This window comes from Balaenoptera musculus, chromosome 5 (genome assembly GCF_009873245.2).
Source record: "Balaenoptera musculus isolate JJ_BM4_2016_0621 chromosome 5, mBalMus1.pri.v3, whole genome shotgun sequence".
NCBI lineage: Eukaryota > Metazoa > Chordata > Mammalia > Artiodactyla > Balaenopteridae > Balaenoptera > Balaenoptera musculus.
Genome location: NC_045789.1, coordinates 48,859,226 through 48,884,194, shown reverse-complemented (window position 1 = coordinate 48,884,194; position 24,969 = coordinate 48,859,226). Strand labels below are relative to the sequence as shown.

General features: G+C 36.8%; 1 protein-coding gene across 2 annotated transcripts; it reads right to left on the bottom strand.

Annotated features, from left to right (window-relative positions):
- Positions 1-9,166: 9,166 nt before the first annotated feature.
- RCHY1 (ring finger and CHY zinc finger domain containing 1) lies at positions 9,167-24,963 on the bottom strand. Of its 2 annotated transcripts, XM_036852777.1 has the most exons (9): positions 24,740-24,959; positions 19,713-19,832; positions 19,344-19,459; positions 14,474-14,552; positions 12,959-13,003; positions 12,790-12,848; positions 12,675-12,701; positions 11,597-11,717; positions 9,167-9,821 (listed from the first exon to the last, which is right to left on the bottom strand). In XM_036852777.1, the coding sequence occupies exons 1-9, from the start codon at positions 24,827-24,829 to the stop codon at positions 9,693-9,695; spliced, it is 786 nt and encodes a 261-aa protein (XP_036708672.1). In that variant the 5' UTR covers positions 24,830-24,959; the 3' UTR covers positions 9,167-9,692. The 2 variants fall into 2 exon arrangements, with proteins under 2 accessions (XP_036708672.1, XP_036708673.1); XM_036852778.1 differs by lacking the exon at positions 12,675-12,701 and having other exon boundaries at positions 24,740-24,963.
- Positions 24,964-24,969: the final 6 nt, after the last annotated feature.

Here is a 24,969-nt window from a genome sequence, read left to right as displayed (position 1 = left end):
GTGGGTGATTAAGGGAAGTTTTGACTCCAATTTGAGTATCATATTGTTTGCCTCTGGGGGAGGGGGGCAGGGGGAGTGCGACCAGCCTGATGCTTTGATCCTGATCAGAGATTTACAAGAGTAGATGTTTGGCATGCCTAAGCAACAAAATCTGGACAAGGACAATCCTTAATGAACTGGGGAATGGCAAGCATTACAGCCGGGACCCTGTGTATCACCTATCACAGAGTGGGCCTGTTAGTTTCCATCCATAGGAATTTAAGCTTAACTGCTTATTCTAAAATAGAGAACACGTAAGTCACAGGCCTACAAACCTCCCAAAGACTGTAATTTTGTGGTCCCTGTGTGGCAGAACCAAGCCAAAAAGTTGTCCTGAAGAGGCTATTTCTAAAGGGCTCACGACTTACTGAGCCACTTGAGGCTGTTAGAAATCAGCAAAAGCACTCCTGTTAACACTACCAGCCACATACCCACCTCTCCTATGCCAGAAACAATTTGAGGTCATTTACCGTTTTACTCATTTTTTTTTTTTTAAATAATCCAGCTCTAGATATTGTGCCTGGCACACACTTGGTGCGAAGTAAATGCCTGGTAAATGCGATAAATGAGTAGATGAACCTATCGATCAGATTCCAGCATGACTTGATTCCTGTCTTCTAGTTTGAGAAAGATGTGATACTATCATACTTCAATCAATATATCCTAGTACTAACCACTTTTGTCTTTTCAAGGAATTCTTATACATACATGTACACACACAAACTTGTATCAAATTCTTATATACAGTAACACTTGGTAACAATTTTTTTTTTAATGTCACTAGAAATTCAAAAAATTATTATGAACAAGGTGCTTGAAGACATGAAAAGCTCCATTACTATCCTCAGAAAGCAATACAGGCTTTTCTCACCCCCAAGCCCACGGGGTTAGTGTCTGCCACAGCCCACCTTGCTTACCTCCACCTCGCTTGCCCTCCGCAACGCAGCTGGGCTTTCAGTAGCTTTAGCTGTACCCCTACCCCAGCTTTGTGCTTGAGAAGCTTTATATACATACCTTCTCATATACAACGCTGAAATGAGAAGGGGAAAGACAAAAATTGAACAATAATAAAGGAAATGCTAAGTCCTTTTAAGGCTCATACAGGGTGCTATAGTTTAGAAAAAGGAGAGGTTAAAAAAGAGTTCTCGATGGTAATCAGCAGTAATGGAGAAGGCAAACTTTGAGCTGGACTAGCAAGAGGCAGGCCTTTGACAACTACATTTTTCTGAGAATGAACATTCCTGAAGGAACCACGTGTGCAAAGGCAAAGAGCAAAAATGCAAAGGCAAAGAGCAAAAATTCAAATGAGGTGTGTTTAGAAATATATGTAAATGAAAAATGAACAATAAAACTGAAAAGATAAAACTACAACAATAGAGAGCAGACAGCAGAAGCAAGAACTACAATCCTGCAGCCTGTGGAACAAAAACCACATTCACAGAAAAATAGACAAGATGAAAAGGCAGAGGGCTATGTACCAAATGAAGGAACAACATAAAAGCCCAGAAAACCAACTAAATGAAGGGGAGATAGGCAATATTCCAGAAAAAGAATTCAGAATGACAGTGAAAAACAGAATAAAGAAAAAAGAATGAAAAGAAATGAAGACAGCCTAAGAGACCTCTGGGACAACATTAAACGCAACAACATTCACATTATAGGGGTCTCAGAAGGAGAAGAGAGAGAGAAGGACAAGAGAAAATATTTGAAGAGATTATAGACGAAGACTTCCCTAACATGGGAAAGGAAATAGCCACCCAAGCAGAGGAAGCGCAGCGAGTTCCATACACGATAAACCCAAGGAGAAACACACCGAGACACATAGTAATCAAATTGGCAAAAATTAAAGACAAAGAAAAATTACTGAAAGCAGCAAGGGTAAAACGACAAATAACATACAAGGGAAGTCCCATAAGGTTAACAGCTGATTTCTCAGAAGAAACTCTACAAGCTAGAAGGGAGTGGCATGATATACTTAAAGTGATGAAAGGGAAGAACCTACAACCAAGATTACTCTACAAGGCAAGAATCTCATTCAAATTTGATGGAGAAATCAAAAGCTTCACAGACAAGCAAAAGCTAAGAGAATTCAGCACCACCAAACCAGCTCTACAACAAATGCTAAAGGAACTTCTCTAACTGCGAAACACAAAAGAAAAGGACCTACAAAAACAAACCCAAAACAATTAAGAAAATGGTCATAGGAACATACATATCGATAATTACCTTAAACGTGAATGGATTAAATGCTCCAACCAAAAGACACAGGCTTGCTGAATGGATACAAAAACAAGACCCATATATATGCTGTCTACAAGAGATCCACTTCAGACCTAGGGACACATACAGACTGAAAGTGAGGGGATGGAAAAAGATATTCCATGCAAATGGAAATTAAAAGAAAGCGGGAGTAGCAATACTCATATCAGATAAAATAGACTCTAAAATAAAGAATGTTACAAGAGACAAGGAAGGACACTACATAATGATCAAGGGATCAATCCAAGAAGAAGATATAACAATTGTAAATATATATGCACCCAACATAGGAGCACCTCAATACATAAGGCAACTACTAAGAGCTCTAAAAGAGGAAATCGACAGTAACAAAATAATAGTGGGGGACTTTAACACCTCACTTACACCAATGGACAGATCATCCAAATGAAAATAAATAAGGAAACAGAAGCTTTAAATGACACAATAGACCAGATAGATTTAATTGATATTTATAGGACATTCCATCCAAAAACAGCAGATTACACTCTTATCAAGTGTGCACAGAACATTCACCAGGATAGATCACATCTTGGGTCACAAATCAAGCCTCAGTAAATTTAAGAAAACTGAAATCATATCAAGCATCTTTTCTGACCACAACACTATGAGATTAGAAATGAATTACAGGGAAAAAAATGTAAAAAATACAAACACATGGAGGCTAAACAACACATTACTAAATAACCAAGATATCACTGAAGAAATCAAAGAGGAAATCAAAAAATACCTAGAGACAAATGACAATGCAAACACGACGATCCAAAATCTATGGGATGCAGCAAAAGCAGTTCTAAGAGGGAAGTTTATAGCAATTAAATCTCATCTCAAGAAATAAGAAAAATTTCAAATAAACAATCTAACCTTATACCTAAAGGAACTAGAGAAAGAAGAACAAACAAAACCCAAAGTTAGCAGAAGGCAAGAAATCATCAAGATCAGAGCAGAAATAAATGAAACAGAAACAAAGAAAACAATAGCAAAAATCAATAACACTAAAAGCTGGTTCTTTGAGAAGATAAACAAAATTGATAAACCATTAGCCAGACTCATCAAGAAAAAGAGGGAGAGGACTCAAATCATTAAAATTAAAAATGAAAAAGGAGAAATTACAACAGACACTGCAGAAATACAAAGCATACTAAGAGACTACTACAAGCAACTCTATGCCAATAAAATGGACAACCTGGAAGAAATGGACAAATTCTTAGAAAGGTATAACCTTCCAAGATTGAACCAGGAAGAAATAGAAAATATGAACAGACCAATCACAAGTAATGAAACTGAAACTGTGATAAAAAATCTTCCAACAAACAAAAGTCCAGGACCAGATGGCTTCACAGGTGAATTCTATCAAATTTTAGAAAAGAGCTAACACCAATCCTTCTCAAACTCTTCCAAAAAATTGCAGAGGAAGGAACACTCCCAAACTCATTCTATGAGGCCACCATCACCCTGATACCAAAACCAGACAAAGATACTACAAAAAAAGAAAATTACAGACCAATATCACTGATGAATATAGATGCAAAAACCCTCAACAAAATACTAGCAAACAGAATCCAACAACACATTAAAAGGATCATACACCATGATCAAGTGGGATTTATCCCAGGGATGCAAGGATTCTTCAATATATGCAAATCAATCAATGTGATACACCATATTAACAAATTGAATAAAAACCACATGATCATCTCAATAGATGCAGAAAAAGCCTTTGACAAAATTCAATACCCATTTATGATAAAAACTCTCCAGAAAGTGGGCATAGAGGGAACCTACCTCAACATAATAAAGGCCATATATGACAAACCCACAGCAAACATCATTCTCAATGGTGAAAAACTGAAAGAATATCCTCTAAGATCAGGAACAAGACAAGGATGTCCACTCTCACCACTATTATTCAACACAGTTTTGGAAGTCCTAGTCACAGCAATCAGAGAGGAAGAAGAAATAAAAGGAATACAAATTGGAAAAGAAGATGTAAAACTGTCACTGTTGCAGATGACATGATACTATATATAGAGAATCCTAAAACTGCCACCAGAAAACTACTACAGCTAATTAATGAATTTGGTAAAGTTGCAGGATACAAAATTAATGCACAGAAATCTCTTGCATTCCTATACACTAATGATGAAAAATCTGAAAGAGAAATTAAGGAAACACTCTCATTTACCACTGAAACAAAAATAATAAAATACCTAGGAATAAACCTACCTAGGGAGACAGAAGACCTGTATGCAGAAAACTATAAGACATTGATGAAAGAAATTAAAGAAGATACCAACAGATAGAGAGATATACCATGTTATTGGATTGGAAGAATCAATATTGTGAAAATGACTATACTCCCCAAAGCAATCTACAGATTCAATGCAATCCCTATCAAATTACCAATGGCATTTTTTACGGAACTAGAACAAAAATCTTAAAATTTCTACGGAAACACAAAAGACCCCGAATAGCCAAAGCAGTCTTGAGGGAAAAAAATGGAGCTGGAAGAATCAGACTCCTTGACTTCAGACTATACTACAAAGCTACAGTAATCAAAACAATATGGTACTGGCACAAAAACACAAACATAGATCAATGGAACAAGACAGAAAGCCCAGAGATAAACCCACGCACCTATGGTCAACTAATCTATGATAAAGGAGGCAAGGATATACAATGGAGAAAAGACAGCCTCTTCAATAAGTGGTGCTGGGAAAACTGGACAGCTACATGTAAAAGAATGAAATTAGAATACTCCCTAACACCATACACAAAAATAAACTCAAAATGGATTAGAGACCTAAATGTAAGACTGGACACTATAAAACTCTTAGAGGAAAACATAGGAAGAACACTCTTTGACATAAATCACAGCAAGATCTTTTTTCTACCCACCTCCTAGGGTAATGGAAATAAAAACAAAAATAAACAAATGGGACCTAATGAAACTTCAAAGCTTTTGCACAGCAAAGGAAACCATAAACAAGACGAAAAGACAACCCTCAGAATGGGAGAAAATATTTGCAAACAAATCAACGGACAAAGGATTAATCTCCAAAATATATAAACAATAGACATTTCTCCATAGAAGACATACAGATGGCCTAGAAGCACATGAAAAGCTGCTCAACATCACTAATTATTAGAGAAATGCAAATCAAAACTACAATGAGGTATCACCTCACACCAGTTAGAATGGGCATCATCAGAAAATCTACAAACAACAAATGCTGGAGAGGGTGTGGAGAAAAGGGAACCCTCTTGCACTGTTGGTGGGAATGTAAATTGATACAGCCACTATGGAGAACAGTATGGAGGTTCCTTAAAAAACTAAAATAGAACTACCATATGATCCAGCAATCCCACTACTGGGCATATACCCTGAGAAAACCGTAATTCAAAAAGACACATGCACCCCAGTGTTCATTGCAGCACTATTTACAGCCAGGTCATGGAAGCAACCTAAATGCCCATCGACAGACGAATGGATAAAGAAGATGTGGTACATATATACAATGGAATGTTACTCAGCCATAAAAGGGAACGAAATTGGGTCATTTGTTGAGACGTGGATGGATCTAGAGACTGTCATACAGTGAAGTCAGAAAGAGGAAAACAAATATCATATATTAACGCATATATGTGGAACCTAGAAAATGGTACAGATGAACCAGTTTGCAGGGCAGAAATTGAGACACAGATGTAGAGGACAAACATATGGACAGCAAGGGGGGAAAGCTGTGGGTGGGTGGTGGTGGTGGTGGGATGGATTGGGAGATTGGGATTGACATGTGTACACTGATGTGTATAAAATTGATTACTAGTAAGAACCTGCTGTATAAAAAATAAAATGAAAAAAAATGCTAACTGAATTAATAAAGATTATCAAAAAAACCAAAAAAAAACTGGAACAATACTGTAAAGATGTCAATGTGTGGAATCTGGGCTTAATCAAATATACAGTAGGGAACCTGTACATTATTTTGACTAAAATTATAACAAGTCTAAGTTTAGGAAAAGTAATCTGGCAAGATGGACGTGAGGGAGACAGAAAGTGAAATCAGATGGAAGACAACCAAGTAGGTATGAAACTATTATGGGAATGAAAACAGATGTGTAAGAACAAATTACAAAGCAGACCTGCCCAAAGGTGGCATGTAATACAAACGATTAACTGGACAAGCACAAGGGAAAAACATTGACATGAAAATGACAATAAGAAATAAGTCCACTTAGTAAGAAATAAATTCAGTGAAATAATACAAATGGCAAAAACTGTAAGAGAACTTAGAGATGATTTAAAAAATGACAGACTTTTGAACATCCATTTCAAGTTAATTCACTTCAAATTAATTTATTCACTACTGAACACCTATCAGGTGTCAAGCACGTATAAGATAGGATGTTGACTCCTTACTACTCACATTTGTTGTGATTCATAACCAAAATTTTTTTAATTAAAAGAAAATTAAATATGTGTACAATATGAAAATAGGTTTTAATGGAAAAAAAACAAGAATGAGTTTAAAAATCTATGACACCATAAACATACTACTTCAAACATGAGCTAAAGTCAATATCATACAGAACTCCACAAACTGGTTAAGAAGACTCTAGAAACTACAAGAGGTAAAAAGTGAACAACCTGATATACACACTTCATTAATGATAAAAGGGGCCAACAGGCTTCCATGCACCAAGAAATTCATAAACATACTGAGTTACTGGTTTTAACAGTAAGTACACTGTACATACAAATTCTGTGGCAAGGCAATCTGACTTATTTTAGGGACAGACAATTCTGCTCTACCTTATTTCAGGGACAGACAATTCTACCATACCACCATACCAAAGATCAGACTAAGCGTTTAACATTCCTACAAGCTTCTTTAAAATCTCTATGAACAAGAAAAGAACGAAGTTATCCATTAAAATATATTAAGAGTAGTCATCTCTGAAAGATAAGGTTTTTTTAACCTTCTTTTCCTCTTTCCTACAATAAAGATATTTTTGAATTAGGACAAGCCAAAAAAATTTTTAAGATTTTCCATTTTAAGTATTATGTACTGAATGCTAAGGAACTTCTGACTGTGAATGAGAACTGTTGAAGGATTTTAAGCATTGAATTGACATGTCATGGACAAACCCTTGAAGAAACCCTTGGTACATAAACTTCAAGGGCATCTGAAAACTGCTTCAAGCACATGACTGGATATCATAAACAAGCTTTTACATTACCAATTCTGCATCATTTTGGACAGATTTGCATCCTGAGTTGAAGACATAACTAATCAGATTTAGAGTTAAAAGAAGACATCTAAAAATGGAAGGTCTATCAAATCACAAGCTCCTCCATGACAGATGACTTAGCTATCAAGGGTAGTTTAGCAAAATGGAAGTTTGAGTCAAAGGCAGCATGGTATAGTGGGTTTGGGGTCATAGACCTGGATTTGATTCCCAGCTCCAATACTGAGCGCCTGTCACTAACTCAAGCATGTCATTTAACCTCTGAACTCCAGCCTTCTCATCTATGAAATGACAGCACCTACCCTACAGAATTATGGTAGTGATTAATGCTAATCACTAAGCCTGGCAAACAGTAGATGCTCAAATCAGAATTTTGTTACTATTACAATACTCACTCCTACTCAAAGAGCCAATGATTCTATGATTAAAAGCAACAGTATGATTTAAATTAGTTTAGCAGGATTAGATAACAGAAATAAAAAGTAATACAACTGGAAAACTAGTCTTTCCTTGTCTGTATACTGACTGGTAATACCTAGCAAAATATCCCATTCCTTCCCCAAATCAAGATCAGCACGAGTGCTCTGCCCAGGCGGAGGAAATGGACAAAGGGAGAGAACACAAGAGCAGAACATGGAAGACAGGAAGACAGGATACAATAAAGAAGATCTGGGCCCAAAACTGGAAATCAATACTGCTGCCTTGACTTCCCTGCCAGCCCAGTGGTCAAGATTCCATGCTTCCACTGCAGGGTGTGCAGATTCGATCCCTGGTCAGGGAACTAAGATCCCCACAGGCCACATGGAGTGGCCAAAACAAACAGACAAATATTGCTACCTTTGTCCAGGTAGAGATTTCAACAAAGAAATAAATGTACCAGAATTGTTAGGATTTTTAGTTAAAAGGCTATCTTTCTTATTCACAGGAGATTCAACTAGCTCAAAGCTGGAAACATAATTGGTGTTTAATAAATACCTGTCGACTGATATGTACACATTTTACTTCCTAACCTAAAGCTTTTTATAAACAGACTAAGTTGGATACTGGGACACTGCTGTAAAAAAAGTTCAGGTCATCAAACATTTTTGTGTACCATGTTCCTGAATTAAGAGGTATATTTAATTCCATCACGAGTCCCTGAAAAAGTTACATTTCATGTCCCTTCTACTCATCCATACCTACTTTCAAGCATTTAGAGAAGAAAGAATCCACCCCATTCACAACAAAGACAACCAGTGCATAAAGAAAAACAAGGAAAAAGCTAGTCAAGTGTGAAGGACACTAGAATGTAACACCATGAAGGCAGGGACTTTCATCTGTATTGTTCACTGTTATCTCTATAGCATCTAGAACCATACCCAGCACATAACAGTTGCTCACTAAATAACTGCTGACTGAATGAATAAATTATTCTTTGAAAAAATAATTTTGGACAACCAAAACAATTAATTTCAATGTTGATGGCTTTCTTAAGGCTCAGAAGAGTTCTATTATTTTACCTTTTTCCCAATTACTCTTATGGAAGATTACTTCAAAATAAAGAAAAGAGGATTGCTCTGAGCCAAAAATAGATAGCCTTGGAAAAAAACTTTCTATAAAATACTGTTTCAATATAATTTTATTAGCAGTTATTACATCAAAAGTCACATTTACAGGATCCAAAGGACTGTCTTAGAAAATTCTAAAGTATACGTAATTAGACTTTAACAGTAAGATAGAACATATTCTCATAGCACAGCCCTTAAAAAGTCAAGAATAATACTGAGAATTAAGTACAGTTCTATCAAGAACTAGAAATGAATTCTGTGTGCATAGTGGCACTTAAAACAAAGTTCCATGTAAGTATAATACATCTATGGATGTGAATTTCAGTGGTAAACATTAACTTCCAAACAACTGACACCAAAGGAATTTCCAATCAAAACACAAGCATGATGGCTTTCATTCAATGTAGAGCTGTGATAATTCTATAAAGAGACTGTGAATCCTTAAGTCCTATGATTTTACCCTGTGACACTAATACAAAACAAATCAACTCTAATGCACAGATTCTGACACATCATGATAAAAAGATAGCCTTTTTCTATATCAGAAAATGCTGAGTTGTCCAGTGCAGTATAGGCTGGTCATTGCTGATCTACTGAAGTTCTACATCCTCCAGACTGAGCAGTATTGTAGGACTCACAAATATTACATTTCATGCCTAATATATGGAACTGGACTGTAGATTTTCCATTGCAATCATTGCAGAGAATCTGAAAAGAGATGAATTAAAATTAAGTATACTAAACCTTATAGATAGAAAGTGGCATTGTCTGCTCAAAACAATTCCTCAAAAATCATACTTAAGATATGAAAACATACCTTTTATTTGTTCACTAAAAACTCTAATAAGAAAGTAGCTTTGAATTTAGAAAATGAAAATGTGGATTTGAGCTAAGAAGTCTTATTTTAAAGTAGTTCCCAAATAGTTTAAATAGTAGTAGCACAAAAATTAACATAGGCATCATAATCAGATCAAGACCTATACTAATTCAAAACAACACACAATTTCATTATTTTTTGTTGACACTTAGAATATTATCTTAGTTAACAAAACAAATTTTTACATACTTATAATATTTTTGCTTATTCTTTAATATACTAAGTTCCTAGCCTTCCATGCCTCAAAAATGAATTAAAGTCCAAAAGAATACTTTCTAAAGTTGAACAAAGAAAAGCTTTTGGCTCGTCCCTAAAATGACAATAAGATGCCACTTAGGAATTAATCTCTTCTAGTACTGAGATCCTGAAAAATAAAAAAGGTGTTAACCTGAAAAAAGATCAATAAATTACTATGTGAGAAAAGCATTAGCTTTAGAAGAGCCACACCATAATAAGTAGGAAACATCCAAATTTTCTCTAAATTATAATTTGGAAAGTAATTCTTTTAAGAATATGATCTAAATGTAGAAAATAGATTACTCGTTGCCTAGAGCTAGAGGATTAAGGAATGACTGCTAATGGCTATGGGGTTTCCTTTTGGGGGTGATGAAAATATTCTAAAATTGATGGTGGTTATGTTTGCACAACTCCAAGAATACACTAAAAAGCACTGAACTGGACATTTTAAATGGATGAGTTGTATGGTATGTGAATTATATCTCAATAAGGCTGTTATTTCAAAAAATGATCTAAATAGGACACAGCACACTACAGCCTCTAATAAAACATGACACTACTATCAGTATTACAAAAGTGATCTTTCATTGATCTTACTAACAATTCAATTATCCACATGAATTATGAAATGCTCCAGTGTGAATTAAACAGAAAATAATTTTTATCTGGCTTTGTTAAGTGGTTTTTATCTTTTTGTGTAGAAGTATTTGAAATGAAGATGTTTTGAAAATTTATATGTCGAAAAATTATTAAAGCACCAGAAAGCTATCTACTTTCCAAGTCTCACCTGTAACTGAATGTACTATGCTGAGACTAGATAGCAGCACATCTCAATTAATGGAGAAAAGATGATCATTCTCCACGAGGCAAAAGGCACAGAAATACCTCTTATATTTTAGATTACAGGCTAAGACCAAATAAAGTCTTAGACTAAAAAGGGTAATAAACATTAAAAACCAAGAAGTAATCATAAAAAAAAAAATCAGTAAACATGTTTGCCTGAAATAAAATTTAAAATAGTTAAAATTAAAACATAATTAAAATAAAACATCAAACCAGTAATCCACCTCTACTCAGTTACATTACCAACTGACTCTGCTAAGTGATATGTAAATTATTCAGAATAAAGTTTTTGCCTGCCATCTAGTGTTGGGAAGAATTTCACAAAGATATTCTTGGATTTTTTTTCCTGGTCTTTTGAGTTCAGAGTAACTAAAATTTAAAGATTATTCTGTCCTTCCCATTAATCATCACATTGGCACCTACACCCAAATAGTACTTTTTAGACAGATCTGAGCAAAAGGGAAAAAATACACATGAACATCAACAAGGAACCTGAAAAGTATTTTTAAGCATTGATTCTACTCACATCCACAGTCATGTTCTGATATTCTGATGGCATAGGAGTGTGTGCTACCTCATCATCCAGCTGTCTCCAGTACCTAGTCATATCGAAAGCAGAGTGCATACATAATGGACATCTGTAGCCTCTAGGAGAGATAAAAGAGTTATTTCCCAAACGTTAAATGGGGAGTATATCAACTCAGGTATACAAGAAGATGCATGCTAACTGGTACATAAACCATCCAAGACAGGTATTATTTTATATTTCAAGATCATCTTACAAATCTGGAAACTTTCATAATATAAAAGTTTTCAATTAAATCCTGTGTCATAGGGTATTTTTTAAACCTACTTCTTTTTCCTCAGTTCTCTAAAATGAAGAGGAATTACTCAATATTCTCTGTAGAATATACTCAATATATTTTAAAAACCAATTAAACTGCTTTTTAGCTAAACAGCCTCAATTTCTTAATCTATTCAAGCAAAGGAGAGATTGTATTCCTTAAAACTTATTCAGATCATATTATTTCCTTTCTAAAAATTCTGAAAAAGTTCCCTTCTATCCGGCTCTTAAAGTTTCTACTCATTAGTTTCCAAGACCAAAATACATTTACACAGTCTCCTCTTTCCTATTTGTATCTCACTTTAGCATCCTTTCCCCACAACAAAATCAGCATTAGATAAATCTTATCAGCTTTTTTTGACAGGTCATTATACTGGGCCAATAAAACAACTAAGAATTTTGAGCAACATGCCTCAGCATTTTTATTTTTTACAACGCTATGACTGCCTCTGGCAGAGACTGAGCTCCCCAATAAGTATAGCCAGAAAATGAGTTATCTGTCTCAAGTTGTGAGATGAGATAAGGCATAACAGAAACATGAGGACAAAGGTATAGTCCTATGCCCCCACCATGCTTTTTGCTCAATTTAACACCACCCATCTACCCAACCCATCTCGAGAGAAATATCTACCATGTCCAATATGGTGCAAGTAACTGCAAGGTTTGCCCATTTCCCCTTCCCCTCAAAAAAACGGGAAGAAAAGGAAAGAAAACAGAGGTCTTACAATTACAGTTTTTTTAAATCCCATGAAACACTCACTCTTTCAACATTTCTTCATAACACGTTCTGAAAAATATAACATTATTTTAATAAAGCAAAAAGTACCTCCACTATTTCCAAACATTTTTTAGGAAAAAAACCAAAGTTACTTTACCTGTGTAAAAGATGTCCACATGGCAAGACATGAGCGACAATACGGGATGTGTGAATGTCCTGTAAAAGGAAATAAATGTTAGTGCTTAATTACATGAAGACAATATAAATACCCAGTATTTTAAATTCAAGAGGGGATATTTCCAAAACAAAAAATATTTTAAGCTTACCTCCAAACATATTGGACAATTCTGCCGGGAAACATTTTCAATACACTGTTTAAAAGCAAAACTAAAATTACCAAAGCTTAACTAGATGGAAATGATATAACCATAGTATTAATAATAAAAACTAAGGAAACAATACCAACTTATTAAAGATAATAATGAACATTAATACACGTTTCTTATATGTCAGACAAAAATTGAACAGTTAACTCTCACAACTATGGCTTTGCACATTACCTGAAACAATGAAATTGCTCAATATGTCTTAATTATTCAAATTATCTTCATTTTATATATAAATAATAACAGTTCATATTATAGAGATTGTACTACATGCCATATGCCAAGTTCATTACCTGTATTACCTCAATTAATTCCCACAACACTAAATGAAACAGGTACAATTATTACCCCGTTTTACAGATGATGTATTTGAGGCCTAGAGAAGCTAAAGAACTCCCAAAATTATATGGTAGCAAGAGGTGGAAATATATTTGAGCTCCAACACGGTGCCCACAGGGCCTGAGTTCTTAACTTGACAAGACAGTGTCTGATTAGGTGTGAGGAGGTAACAGAAAAAGCACCAAGCCATGGATGATGCCCAGGCTTTTTAATTAAGCACCTGAGTAGATGATACGACCATTTACTAATATAAACAATAAAAAATAAGTGAGAAACAAAATAAAAATACCACAAGAGAAAATGAGTATACAGTTTTCTAAAGACAACACAGCAAGCATATCTTGCTATCACCCTAAACTCAAGTCGGTAAAACCAAACCCAATCTTTTATCTCCTACAAATTCACAATCTATTAATCAAGTACTTTAAGCCAGCACTAAAAACCTTGGGTGTCATCTTTATTCAGCCCCATTGTTTCTCCCTTATACTCGTCACAATATCCCCTATGTTCATTATTCATCTCACCACCTTAGTATTTTAGGCCAGTTATTATCTAGTATCTATTTTTAAAACACTCCCGTTAGTGTCTCCATTCTCTAAATTCTTAGATAGAATCAGTACTATAAACGATAGTTTATTAGATTTTCTCCTAAGTAATGGAAAATAATTTTTAACAGGCCTAGGATCATGACATAAAATTTCTACGTCCAAATGAAAAATATGTGTCTAATTATGAAAGGAATACTGAATTTTCTTGGAATGCTGTGTTAACAAAAGGTTACACTGCTCTGTATTTCTCCTGTACCACACTTTTTAAAAGTTATTCTTAAAACCAGTATCAATGATAAGAATCCATAAGCCAATTTAGAAGTTGTCTACATTATACTAATAACTGGTGGAAGTATTCTTACACACCACAGAGAAGAAAAGGAATTGTAGATCAGATATTCTAAGGTGTATACTTTAGAATATCTACTTAATACTGCTTAAAAATAAAAAGCGACATGATTGTACTGGGTAATATCTGAAAATGAGCATGCTTTTAAACAAATGAGGATTTGAGCTGTTTTCAAAAACACTGTAATACTTTTTAAATCATGCAAACTGAATTATATACCTTGTGCTTTCCTTGGAGATTTATTGTGAGGCATAAGTTACATTTCAGACAGTGGAAAAAATCTTCCTTTGGACCAATCCTTAAAAAAGCATGAAAACAAACACGTTTTTTACTACAGTGATAATCTGTTCATCATATATAAGTTTAGTTTCACTGTAAAGAAAGTTCAAACCACACTGAAGAATATGAGTAAACCCCTACCTCCCCAACAGCATTCCCCAAACGTAAAAGCACTATAAGCAGAATGGTACCTACCCTTCCATGTCTTTTTTTCCTATAAAGTTGCCCATATAAATATACAGACACACACACTTTGGGTTTTGTTTTTTACATAGATGGAGTCTTTCTATATATCCTGTTCTGCAACTTTCTGAAGAAAACAATTATTTCCTGAAGAGCATTCTATGTATGAATACATAGAACCACTTTATTCCTCTCCACAGTTTCATAATATTACATGGTATGGATATATCACAATTTTTTTAATATCCTTTTATTGATATAATTTACTATCTTTAGTTCATACAATGATACAATAAATATCTATATACAGACATCACTCAACCTACATGTTGATGACTTTTTATAAGATTCCTAAAAGTGAAACTATGGGGTCAGAGGGCATTGCATCATCAGCTCTGATGCTGCCAAACGGACCTCCAAAGACAGTACAGTTTATACTCCCACCAACAGTGTGCGACAGCACCCACGTTCCCCACACCCTAGCCAACACTGGTTACCTATATGACAGACAAATATGAAAAGTCATTTTAATTTGCATTTCTCAAATGATGAGACAGGGAGCATATTTTAATGTTTATGAACCATTTGGATTTCTCCCGTGGATTGCCTGTTCATGTGTTTGGTTCATTTTTCTACTGGGGTATTTGTCTTTCATCAATTTAAAAGAGCTCTTTTTGGTACTCCCATGGTGGTCCAGTGGTTAAGTCTCCATGCTCCCAATGCAGGGGGCCCAGGTTCGATCCCTGGTCAGGGAACTAGATCCCACATGCCACAACAAAGATCCCACACGCAGCAACAAAGATCCTGTGTGCCGCAACTAAGGCCCAGCACAGCAAATACATAAATGTTTTTTAAAAAGCTCTTATTTTTAACTGAAGTATATACTTGATTTACAATGTTATATTAGTTTCAAAAATATACAGCATAGTGATTCAATATTTTCATAGAGGACTTCCCTGGTGGCACAGTGGTTGAGAATCTGCCCGCCAATGCAGGTGACACGGGTTCGATCCCTGGTCCGGGAAGATCCCACATGCCGTGGAGCAACTAAGCCCGTGAACCACAACTACTGAGCCTGAGCTTTAGAGCTTGCGAGCCACAACTACTGAGCCTGCATGCTGCAACTACTGAAGCCTGCACACCTAGAGCCCGTGCTCCGCAACTAGAGAAGCCACCGCAATGAGAAGCCCGCACACCACAGCGAAGAGTAGCCCCCGCTCGCCGCAACTAGAGAAAGCCCGCGAGCAGCAACGAAGACCCAACGCCGCCAAAAATAAATAAAAATTTTACAAGAATTTTTTCATAGATTACACTCCATTTAAAGTTATTACAAAATAATGGCTATTATTTCCCTGTGCTGTACAATATATCCTTGTTCCTTATCTATTTTATACATAGATACCATTTTGCATCTCTTAATCCCTTACCCCTGTATCTTGCCCCTCCCCCCTTCTCTCTTCCCACTGGTATCCACTAGTTTGTTTTCTATATCTGTGAGTCTGATTCTGTTTTGTTATATACATTCATTGTTTTATTTTTTAGAGTCTACATGTAAGTGATAACATACAGCATTTGTCTTTGTCTGGCTTTTCACTAAGCATAATACTCTTTAGGTCCACCCACGGCATTGCAAATGGCAGAATTTCATTCTTTTTCTGTAGCTGAGTAATATTCCTGTGTGTGTGTGTGTATGTGTGTGTGTGTGCGTGTGTTTGTAAGTGATACTGTTATGAACAGTACCACTTGGGGTGCATGTACCTTTTCAAATTAGTATTTTTTTCGAATATGTACCCAAGAGTGGAATTGCATATAGTATCATATGGTAGTTCTACTTTTAGTTTTTTTGAGGAACCTTATTTAAAGGAGCTCTTCACATATCTTGGGTATTAATCTTTTTCACTTGCATATGTTACAATTATTTTTCTGGTATGTCATCTATCTTTTTTTTACATCTTTTGTCATACAGTCATTTTGATTCTTATGTAATAAAAAGACATATTTCCCTCTATGCCTTATGCTTCTGCCTCTGGTCTTGAAAAGACTTTTGAAACCTATAGGTCATGAACACATTCCTCTATATACTTCTAATGCTATGGCTTATAATTTTTATATTTTTCTTTCATCCATTTGAAATGTATTAGGTATAGTAAAGGTGAGACGGCTAGTTGTCCCCAAATTTCTCTTATACCTCTTCTTGCACAACAACAGAAACATTTAGCTAGGCACAGGGCTGTCCAGAATAAAAACTCTTTTCTAACTTCTCTGAAGGTATGAACAGAAGAGACAAATGAAAGTTCTGTCTCATGTCCTTAGGAGAAAAGGGTATATACCTTCCCTTCACCTATTTCCCCCTTTCCACTGACCAGAATATGGACTCTTCTAAACTATGTAGGCTAGAAAATATCTTATGGATGGCAAAAAAATAAGACGAACCTGGACTTCTGTTTAATTAACTACATGGTTCAGACGTTTCCATAAGAAATATAAACGTCTACCTTTTTCAAAGCACTTGTTATTTAGAGTTTCTGTCACAACATGCTAAAACCATATTCTAATGAATGCACAGTTTTAGTAATCAATTTTTTGTTCCCAAATGGATAATCAATTTTCCTAATGCCCTTTCCCCTGATCTGAAATGCCACTTTTGTTATAAATTCCTATGTATAAATATGTGAATGTACACACACACACTCACAAACACACTGTTCTTCCCTTTATCTATTTTGTCTATTCCTGTACAAAGAACACACCATTTGAATTACTCTAACTTTATCATGTTTTGATCATGTGGAAAGGCAATCCTCTCCTTGTTATTCTTCCTTTTCAAAATCAGAATCTGCTTAGCTATGTGAATTTTCTCTTCCAGGTGAAATTTAGAATCAGCCTGTCAAATTCCACAGGTAAAACCCTGCAGGGAGGCTTCCACTACTGCCCAAGACAGAATAAGAGAGACTGGATCTACCCTCCTGCCTAAAACAACCCCCACAAAACCCAAACAAAATATATGAAACAAGTTTCACTGAACATCAGGCAATGAAGGACAGTGATCTGTGAGATACAGGAAGCAAATTAAGTGAGCCCTACAGCTGCCCCAGTTTACTGCTTAGAGCACTTTCAGGCCAAACAAGTTGAAGGAAGTAAGGCAGAGCCAAAAAGACTTCCTGACTGAGAAGATGGCTGGAGTTCACAGGACAGAGTACCAGAGAGGACAGAGCTGCACAGGGGAGCCCCTCAGGTATTTAGCAGGATACACATCAGTGCATGCATGTGAGGAAACTACCCAAGGCCAGAGAGAGAACCACCCAAGAGAACTAGAAGGAACAGTGCTCAGCACTCAGACATGGCCAGGATCAGTGTTTACTCCCATCAGCCAGACTGGAAAACCTGAGAACTCATGGGATACTGGGTAGAGTACTCAGGAAGGTACTGAGTAACACCTCAGTAGTGAGGAATAATTATTCCTAGAATAAGCACACCTCCAGATCCATCTAACAAATTATAAAAGCAAGTCCCAGAAGTACCAAACTGTTTCCAAGTAACTTAACTGCATCTCAAAATAAAGCTCGTGAAGATTTGTAGGAATATGAAAATATCCCAACAAGGTAAAAATCACAGTGTCTGGTATCCAACAATGACCAGTGACGCAAAGCAGCAGGAAAACCCAACCAAAAAAGAATAATCCATCAATCAAAATCAATCCACAACTGACACAAATGTTAGAATTAGCAGAGGAGGACATTAAACCAATTATTATTACTATATTCCATACGTTCAAATAGTATAGACATGAAAGATATAAAAAAGACCCAAATCAAACTTCTAGAGTTAAAAACTAGAAAAAGTTGTTTGCTTATGATTGATACATCTTTTGGTATGTTTGTTATCCTTCCTTAAAAACAACTACATAAAAGAAAAGGAAGCGATTTAAAATTCTCCAGTGGGAACAAGGAGAAAGGATTAACATAGAATACTTAAGAGCTCCAGCAGTATTGGTAACATTCTATTTCTTAACATGAGTGGCTTGTTATATTAGTATACTTTAAAACATACACATGTTACATATATGCTTATGTATACATCTAACACTTCAGGATTTTTAGAAAGAAAAAAATTCCTGTATATCAACATGTCAATAGTACCTTGTCAGTGGGTGATTGGACTTCAGGCTGTTTTATCAATACTTTCATTCTTTCTACTTTTCTGTATTTTCCAATTTTTAAGTCTGTAGTGATTTTATCAAAACTTTTGACAATTTTTTTTAAACTAATCTTCAAAAAGGAAAAAAATCTACCCTAATTTTTTACCTTAATTGCCTACAAAACACTTCATATAAAAGCATATTTTCTACCCCAAAGTTAAAATTTAAATAGGCACACAATTGTTGATGGCCTAGTTAAATGATGAAGGCATGAAGAAACTTTTTAGAATAATGGAAATTTTTTTTATCTTGATTTGTGTTGGTAATAACACAGTATATATATTTGTCAAAAGTTACTGAACTGGACACTTCAAATGAATGCATTTTATAAGATGTATCTATCAATAATTATATTCCAACTAAGTTGATTTTAAAAACTACTGTTCCTCAGATATATCAGAAGCAATTAGAAAAGAATACATACAGTACCTACAAATTCCACAGTTTTCACAATGATACTGTTTCTTGTCTTTGTCAAACAGATGGCACATACTGCAATAATATTCTCCAAACAATGTGCTACATTCTTCACAAGTCTGTTGCGCCTAAAAAAAACACATGTAACTAAAAAATTAGAGTTTACCAAAACATTTTGAATTACTATTTAAATATCCAGAATTTTTATTAATGTACACACAGTTTTATCTTTACAAGTTTTTACACACTGAAATCCAAGATAAGGCTTACTTTAAGAGCTAAAGAAGTCATATTGGCAATACTGTTGATTAAATTTTTAAAACCACCTTAGGATAATTTTTTTAAAAAGAAAGAAAATAGAAATTTGTGATAAAATCTTACACGTTGGATTTTTTCACAGTTTATGCACTGCACTTCCTTTACTTTAAAGCGATCTAGCAGATGATCTTCACTGTTATCATGACACAACCGGCAAGAATAAAGCTTGTCACAGCATGGTGCCTAATCCCCAAGGGAGAAAAACAGTTACAAGAAGCAAGAAAAAACAAGTTTGCAATGCAAAAAGAAATTTCCTTCCTCCTACTCCTTGGAACAAGGTCAAAAGATTACAACCAATAGATCATTTGGTAAACTGACACTAAACATGACATTTCACTGTTTTCCCTTCAACATCTACATTTCTGTATCAAGTTGAACACAACCTTGTAGTTAAAGACAGAAGAACTGTGAAGGATGGAAGTTCCTAGATTGCAAAACTAATCCCACAACACCCTAAACTCATTCTCAGCCTAAATGGCAGGCAGGCAACTTCTACTTAGACATTCCAGATAAATTCATTTACCAACTTCAACCCCGAAGCATTAAATACTATAAAGATTATATTTTAGCCCTCTTAAGTTTACTAACCAACAACTATGTATCTGATACTTTAGAAGATGCAATAAACGTAAAAGACAGTCCTTGTTTTCAAGAGCAGCAAAGATTGCCAGTTGTCCAACAAAATCTACTGTCTCCTTCTTCCTGGGCACATGACTGCCCAGCTATACTACAGTTTCCTTGCTGTTACCTGTGACCAAATGACTAAGTTCTTACCAACAGAATACACACGGAAGAAATCAGGGCCACTCCTGGGCCTGTGTATTAAGAAACTGGGCATGCCTCCTCCTCCGTGGCAAAATAATACAATGGAAAAAACTTGTCCCTAGGATGATCATGTGAAACACAGCCTCATTACCAAACTGGATCATTCACTTGAATTGTTAGGTGAGAAGAAATAAACTCTTTATTCTTTAACTCACATTACTACTGGGTCCTTCTGTTACAGCAACTTAGCCTTACTCTAAGTAGTACATGGAGAAGTCTGCAGGCCAGTAAGGTAACCTGATACTTTCCAGTACACTGTGACCTTTCAGATCCACTCATTTCTGAAGACTTCCAATGCCATGACTTCCTATAACATAGCTCATTCCTTTCTTATTTTAACACTCAGCTGGCTCCTTTTCTTTCCAATATTAATCTTGTCCTAAATCTTAGTTATCTGCACATCCAACAGTGATAATCCCTCCAGTACCCTGAACTCTCAGTTCCCTTTCTCACTTCCAATGGCCTTGTCCTCCAACCCTCCTCAGCCACATATTCTCAGTCATACCACAAAACAGTGGTTCTCAAACATCTTGGTCTCAACCCCTTTACATATAGTCTTAAAAATTATGGAGGATCCCAAAGAGCTTTTGTTTATGTGAAATTATATCTATTGACACCTACCATATTATAAATTAAAACTTACAGGTTTTTAAAATATTTATTACTTATTTTTAAAATAATAGCAACAAACCAATTACATGTTAACATAAATAACATATTTTAATGAAAAACAGCTATATTTTCCCCCCAAATAGGTAGATTCTCATATGTGCTTCTGCATTCACTCAGTTTTGGCTGAAGTATATGAAGAAATTTTGGGCTCACACAAATATGTAGTTGGAAGAGGGAGGGGTATTTTAATAACCTTCTTAGAAAATTATGGATATTCTTCTGATACTACACCAAAACTCAACAAATCTTAAGAAAAGGTAGTTGCAACATGAAATCTGAAATTCATCAGTGAACTTTTCTCCCTTCCATTGATCTATCTTGCATTGTGAATGGACCTTTTATCCATCCACTGGTCATTTGGAAAATATCAGTTCACTGAATTACGTAGCTCTTCCCAATGTTCCCACATTTGACGTGCAATATCAAAAAATCACATTTGCTAACATCACTAACCATCTTATCAGAAAACTAAGTATTGTGACGCTTTCAAGCTCAGAGGCTAACACAGGTTTTCCAAAACTCTAATTTTTACATGAAAGCTTGAATTTTATCACTGCTGATTGCTTTCCTTGCAATGACAGTCTCACTTCCCTCCTAGTCGAGAAAATGTCCACCAAATACTCAAGTCTGAATAATCATAGTTCAAGTAAAAAAATGCCCCATTAAAAAAGAAACTCGTTCAGTTCATAATCCAATTGCGCAGAGCTTTTCCTCGTAACAAGCACCTAATGTAAGTCTGCAAAAGTGCCTGATGAAAACATCCCATTTCAAACATACAAAAAGACATGTATTCAACAGTTGAAATTTTATACAATTAATAATTTTACTGCTTTAATTCTATCAATGACATTCTTAAGTGAAACTGGCTTTTTTTTTTTTAACTATAGGTTTAGTACCGTTCAGTGCCACTGCCTTGATTCATGTGAAGGTGCTAGCAGTTTTAGTCATCAGTTTCACACATGCTGAAAAAGACAAAAATGTCTTAGCAGTACACAGTAGTCTTCTAATGGGCCTCAGGAATTCCCAGGGGTCCCATCACCCACACTTTAAGAGCCACTGCTTAGAACAAGAACTGAATCCTGTTTGTATCTTAATTGCAAGCATTAAATTCTCTAACCACTACCTCCTCCTTTTCCAACTCATTCCGCTTCTTCCCTTGCACACACCCTAGTTCCTTCCTTCTCTATTTACATACTTACCTACCCAGAAGCCCAACTCTGCTTAAATCCAATTCTCTCCTACTCAACCTGCATAGGAACACCTAAATATGGCTAAAGCAAAAGCACCCCCACACTGGCTGTTCTCACGTTTAAGTCATAACCCCTAATGAAAAGTGGGCTCTTACTACCATGCTTCCCTAGTCAATTCCTTCATTCTTCCACCGTCTACGACCGAACACCTAGATGATTATTTCGTATCTTCTCCTCTCTCTTCAAACCTCAAAAACCTCTTCTTCCCGCTACACTCTTGCTTATTTCACTATGAAAACAGAAATAATCAAAAGAGAACATTCTCGGGGCTTCCCTGGTGGCGCGGTGGTTGGGAGTCTGCCTGCTAATGCGGGGGACGCGGGTTCGAGCCCTGGTCTGGGAGGGTCCCACGTGCCGCGGAGCGACTGGGCCCGTGAGCCGCAGCTGCTGAGCCTGCGCGTCTGGAGCCTGTGCCCCGCAGCGGGAGGGGCCGCGATGGTGAGAGGCCCGCGCACCGCGATGAAGAGCGGTCCCCGCACCGCGATGAAGAGTGGCCCCCGCTTGCCTCAGCTAGAGAAAGCCCTCGCATGAACCGGGGACCCAACACAGCCAAAAATAAAATAAAATAAATAAATAAAGTAGCTATAAAAAAAAAAAGAAAAGTGCTTTAAAAAAAAAGAGAACATTCTCCCACAAACTCTGTCAACCTACTTGCAAATGTACCTCACACTGTCCTTCTGTTACAGTCTACAGTTCATGTTTTTATCTAAGGCCAACTCCTCTCCTTGTACACTGGATCCCATCTTCAGTTTGGCTACTCAGAGACAGGGCTCCTACAGTTTTCCCTCTTCCTCCTGCACAATAAATGTTCTCATTTTGGGGGGTCAGTTCTAAGAATATACATACATGCTGCAACACCTCCCATCTTTCCCTCCCATGGGAAAAAAAAAAAAATCCCATGATCCCACATTTCCCAACAACCACAGCCTCCATCTTTTTTTTTTTTTTTTGCTCTCTTTCACAGCAAAACTCCAACAATTGTCTATAAAGGCTACGTCCATTTCCACTAATCCCATTCTCTCTTGAATCCACTCCAATCACACTCTGTCCCAACCTCTCCACAGAAACTTTTCTCCTCAAGATCACCAGTGACCTCCTCCTTGCCAAACTTAAAGGCACACAGCAGCCTTTAATTTAGTTGATTACTTCCTCCTTAAAACTCTTCACTTGGTCTCTGGTATTTAAGGGAAGGGAGGGGGGGGCAAAAAAGCATTTGATACTCAGGGTCAACTACCTGAGTGCTATGAAACACAGAAGTATTTGTGTGATTTCTTGGGGGGCGGGGGGAGAGGAGAGGAGGACGAGGATATTGAATGCAGTTTTAGACCTGAAGTCTGAAACTCTAACACATCTCAATGAAATGGAATCACACGGATAGCACTCACTCTCCTTAAACAACACCTGGTGAATGACCACCTTTGAAAGAGCTTTATCCAGTGCAGTGGAGGAATGGTCACCAAACCACCGCCTACAAAAAAGGCTTCAGGTTATCCTTACAGGCCTCATACGTTTTTATGAAACAGGAACTTCTATCACCCATATTTTCTATGTGGGGCATTAACCAGTAGTTTTCTCAAAAGTACTGAGTTATCAAAGAGCAGAGCTAAAATTTGGGGGGTAGGGCTGTGGGACTCCAAAGCTCAAGCTTTCTAAGCAAAATATTTAAACCGTTTCTTGCAAGAAAAATTAATGAACTTTAATTGGATGGTTGCGAATTTTTAAAATTCTAGATTGACTAGGAATTTTTCTGAAACAGCTAAAGTAACAGTATATGCATACTAGACACTCTCCTATACATCGTTCCCTATTTAGTGGCAATTACATGACCAGCTTCCTATTACACACATACGTTTCCTCCTTGGCAGGCTTAGGCATACTCACTGACTCTCAAACGAAGCTGGCAAGCTGTAAAACTTACTTACGACAGGAGATGAAATCGTATTCTGATTCTCCACTCGCTTACCCCACTTCGCTTACGTCATCACACACCTGAAAGTGATCCTGGAGAAAAGCCGGCGCAGGCCTGAGGCTGCCTCAGTCTACTTCCAGCAGCGAGAGACTAAATAAATGAACCCACTGATAAAGTAACCAATGTGCAAGGCCAGGCTCTTCCCAAGCAAGACGAGCTTTGCTCGCAAAGCACAACACAAGAGACTAAGTGGGGCCTGTGGTCGCCTTGCCAAAAACGTTCTCTACAGCAGGAACCCAGTGAAAGGGGAAGGTATCCAAACAATAGCTTAACCTCAAACTTCAGCCCAAGCCTAAAACCGCCCTGCCTGCCCACCCCGCCCCCAGCCCAGCCCGGCGGAAGCTCGTAGGGGAAGAGCCCACTTAAGTCCTCACCTTCAGGCGACATCCTCTGTCATAGTGCTCGCAGCCCCGCCGTCCTTGCGCTTGACCGCGGGCGCCGTCTTCCCGCGCCGAGGCCGCCATCTCCTCCACCTGCCCTCAAATTCCACGGACCCTTCCACCAGGACGAAAGCTACGCCCTGAGAAGCATCGCCGCTCTACCCTAGCCCCTCCCGCGTACAGCTTCCACCGGAGCCAAGATGGCGGCTGGGTACGTGACCCGG

Bases quoted from the DNA above. Each gene is read 5' to 3' on its own strand.
- RCHY1 (XM_036852777.1), bottom strand. From the start codon at position 24,829: ATGGCGGCCTCGGCGCGGGAAGACGGCGCCCGCGGTCAAGCGCAAGGA. The intron at 19,833-24,739 runs GTGAGGACTTAA...CTTGGGGATTAG, and splicing joins ACAGAGGATGTCGCCTGAAG to GCACCATGCTGTGACAAGCT. The intron at 9,822-11,596 runs GTGAGTAGAATC...ATCTCTTTTCAG, and splicing joins ATCAGAACATGACTGTGGAT to ATTCTCTGCAATGATTGCAA.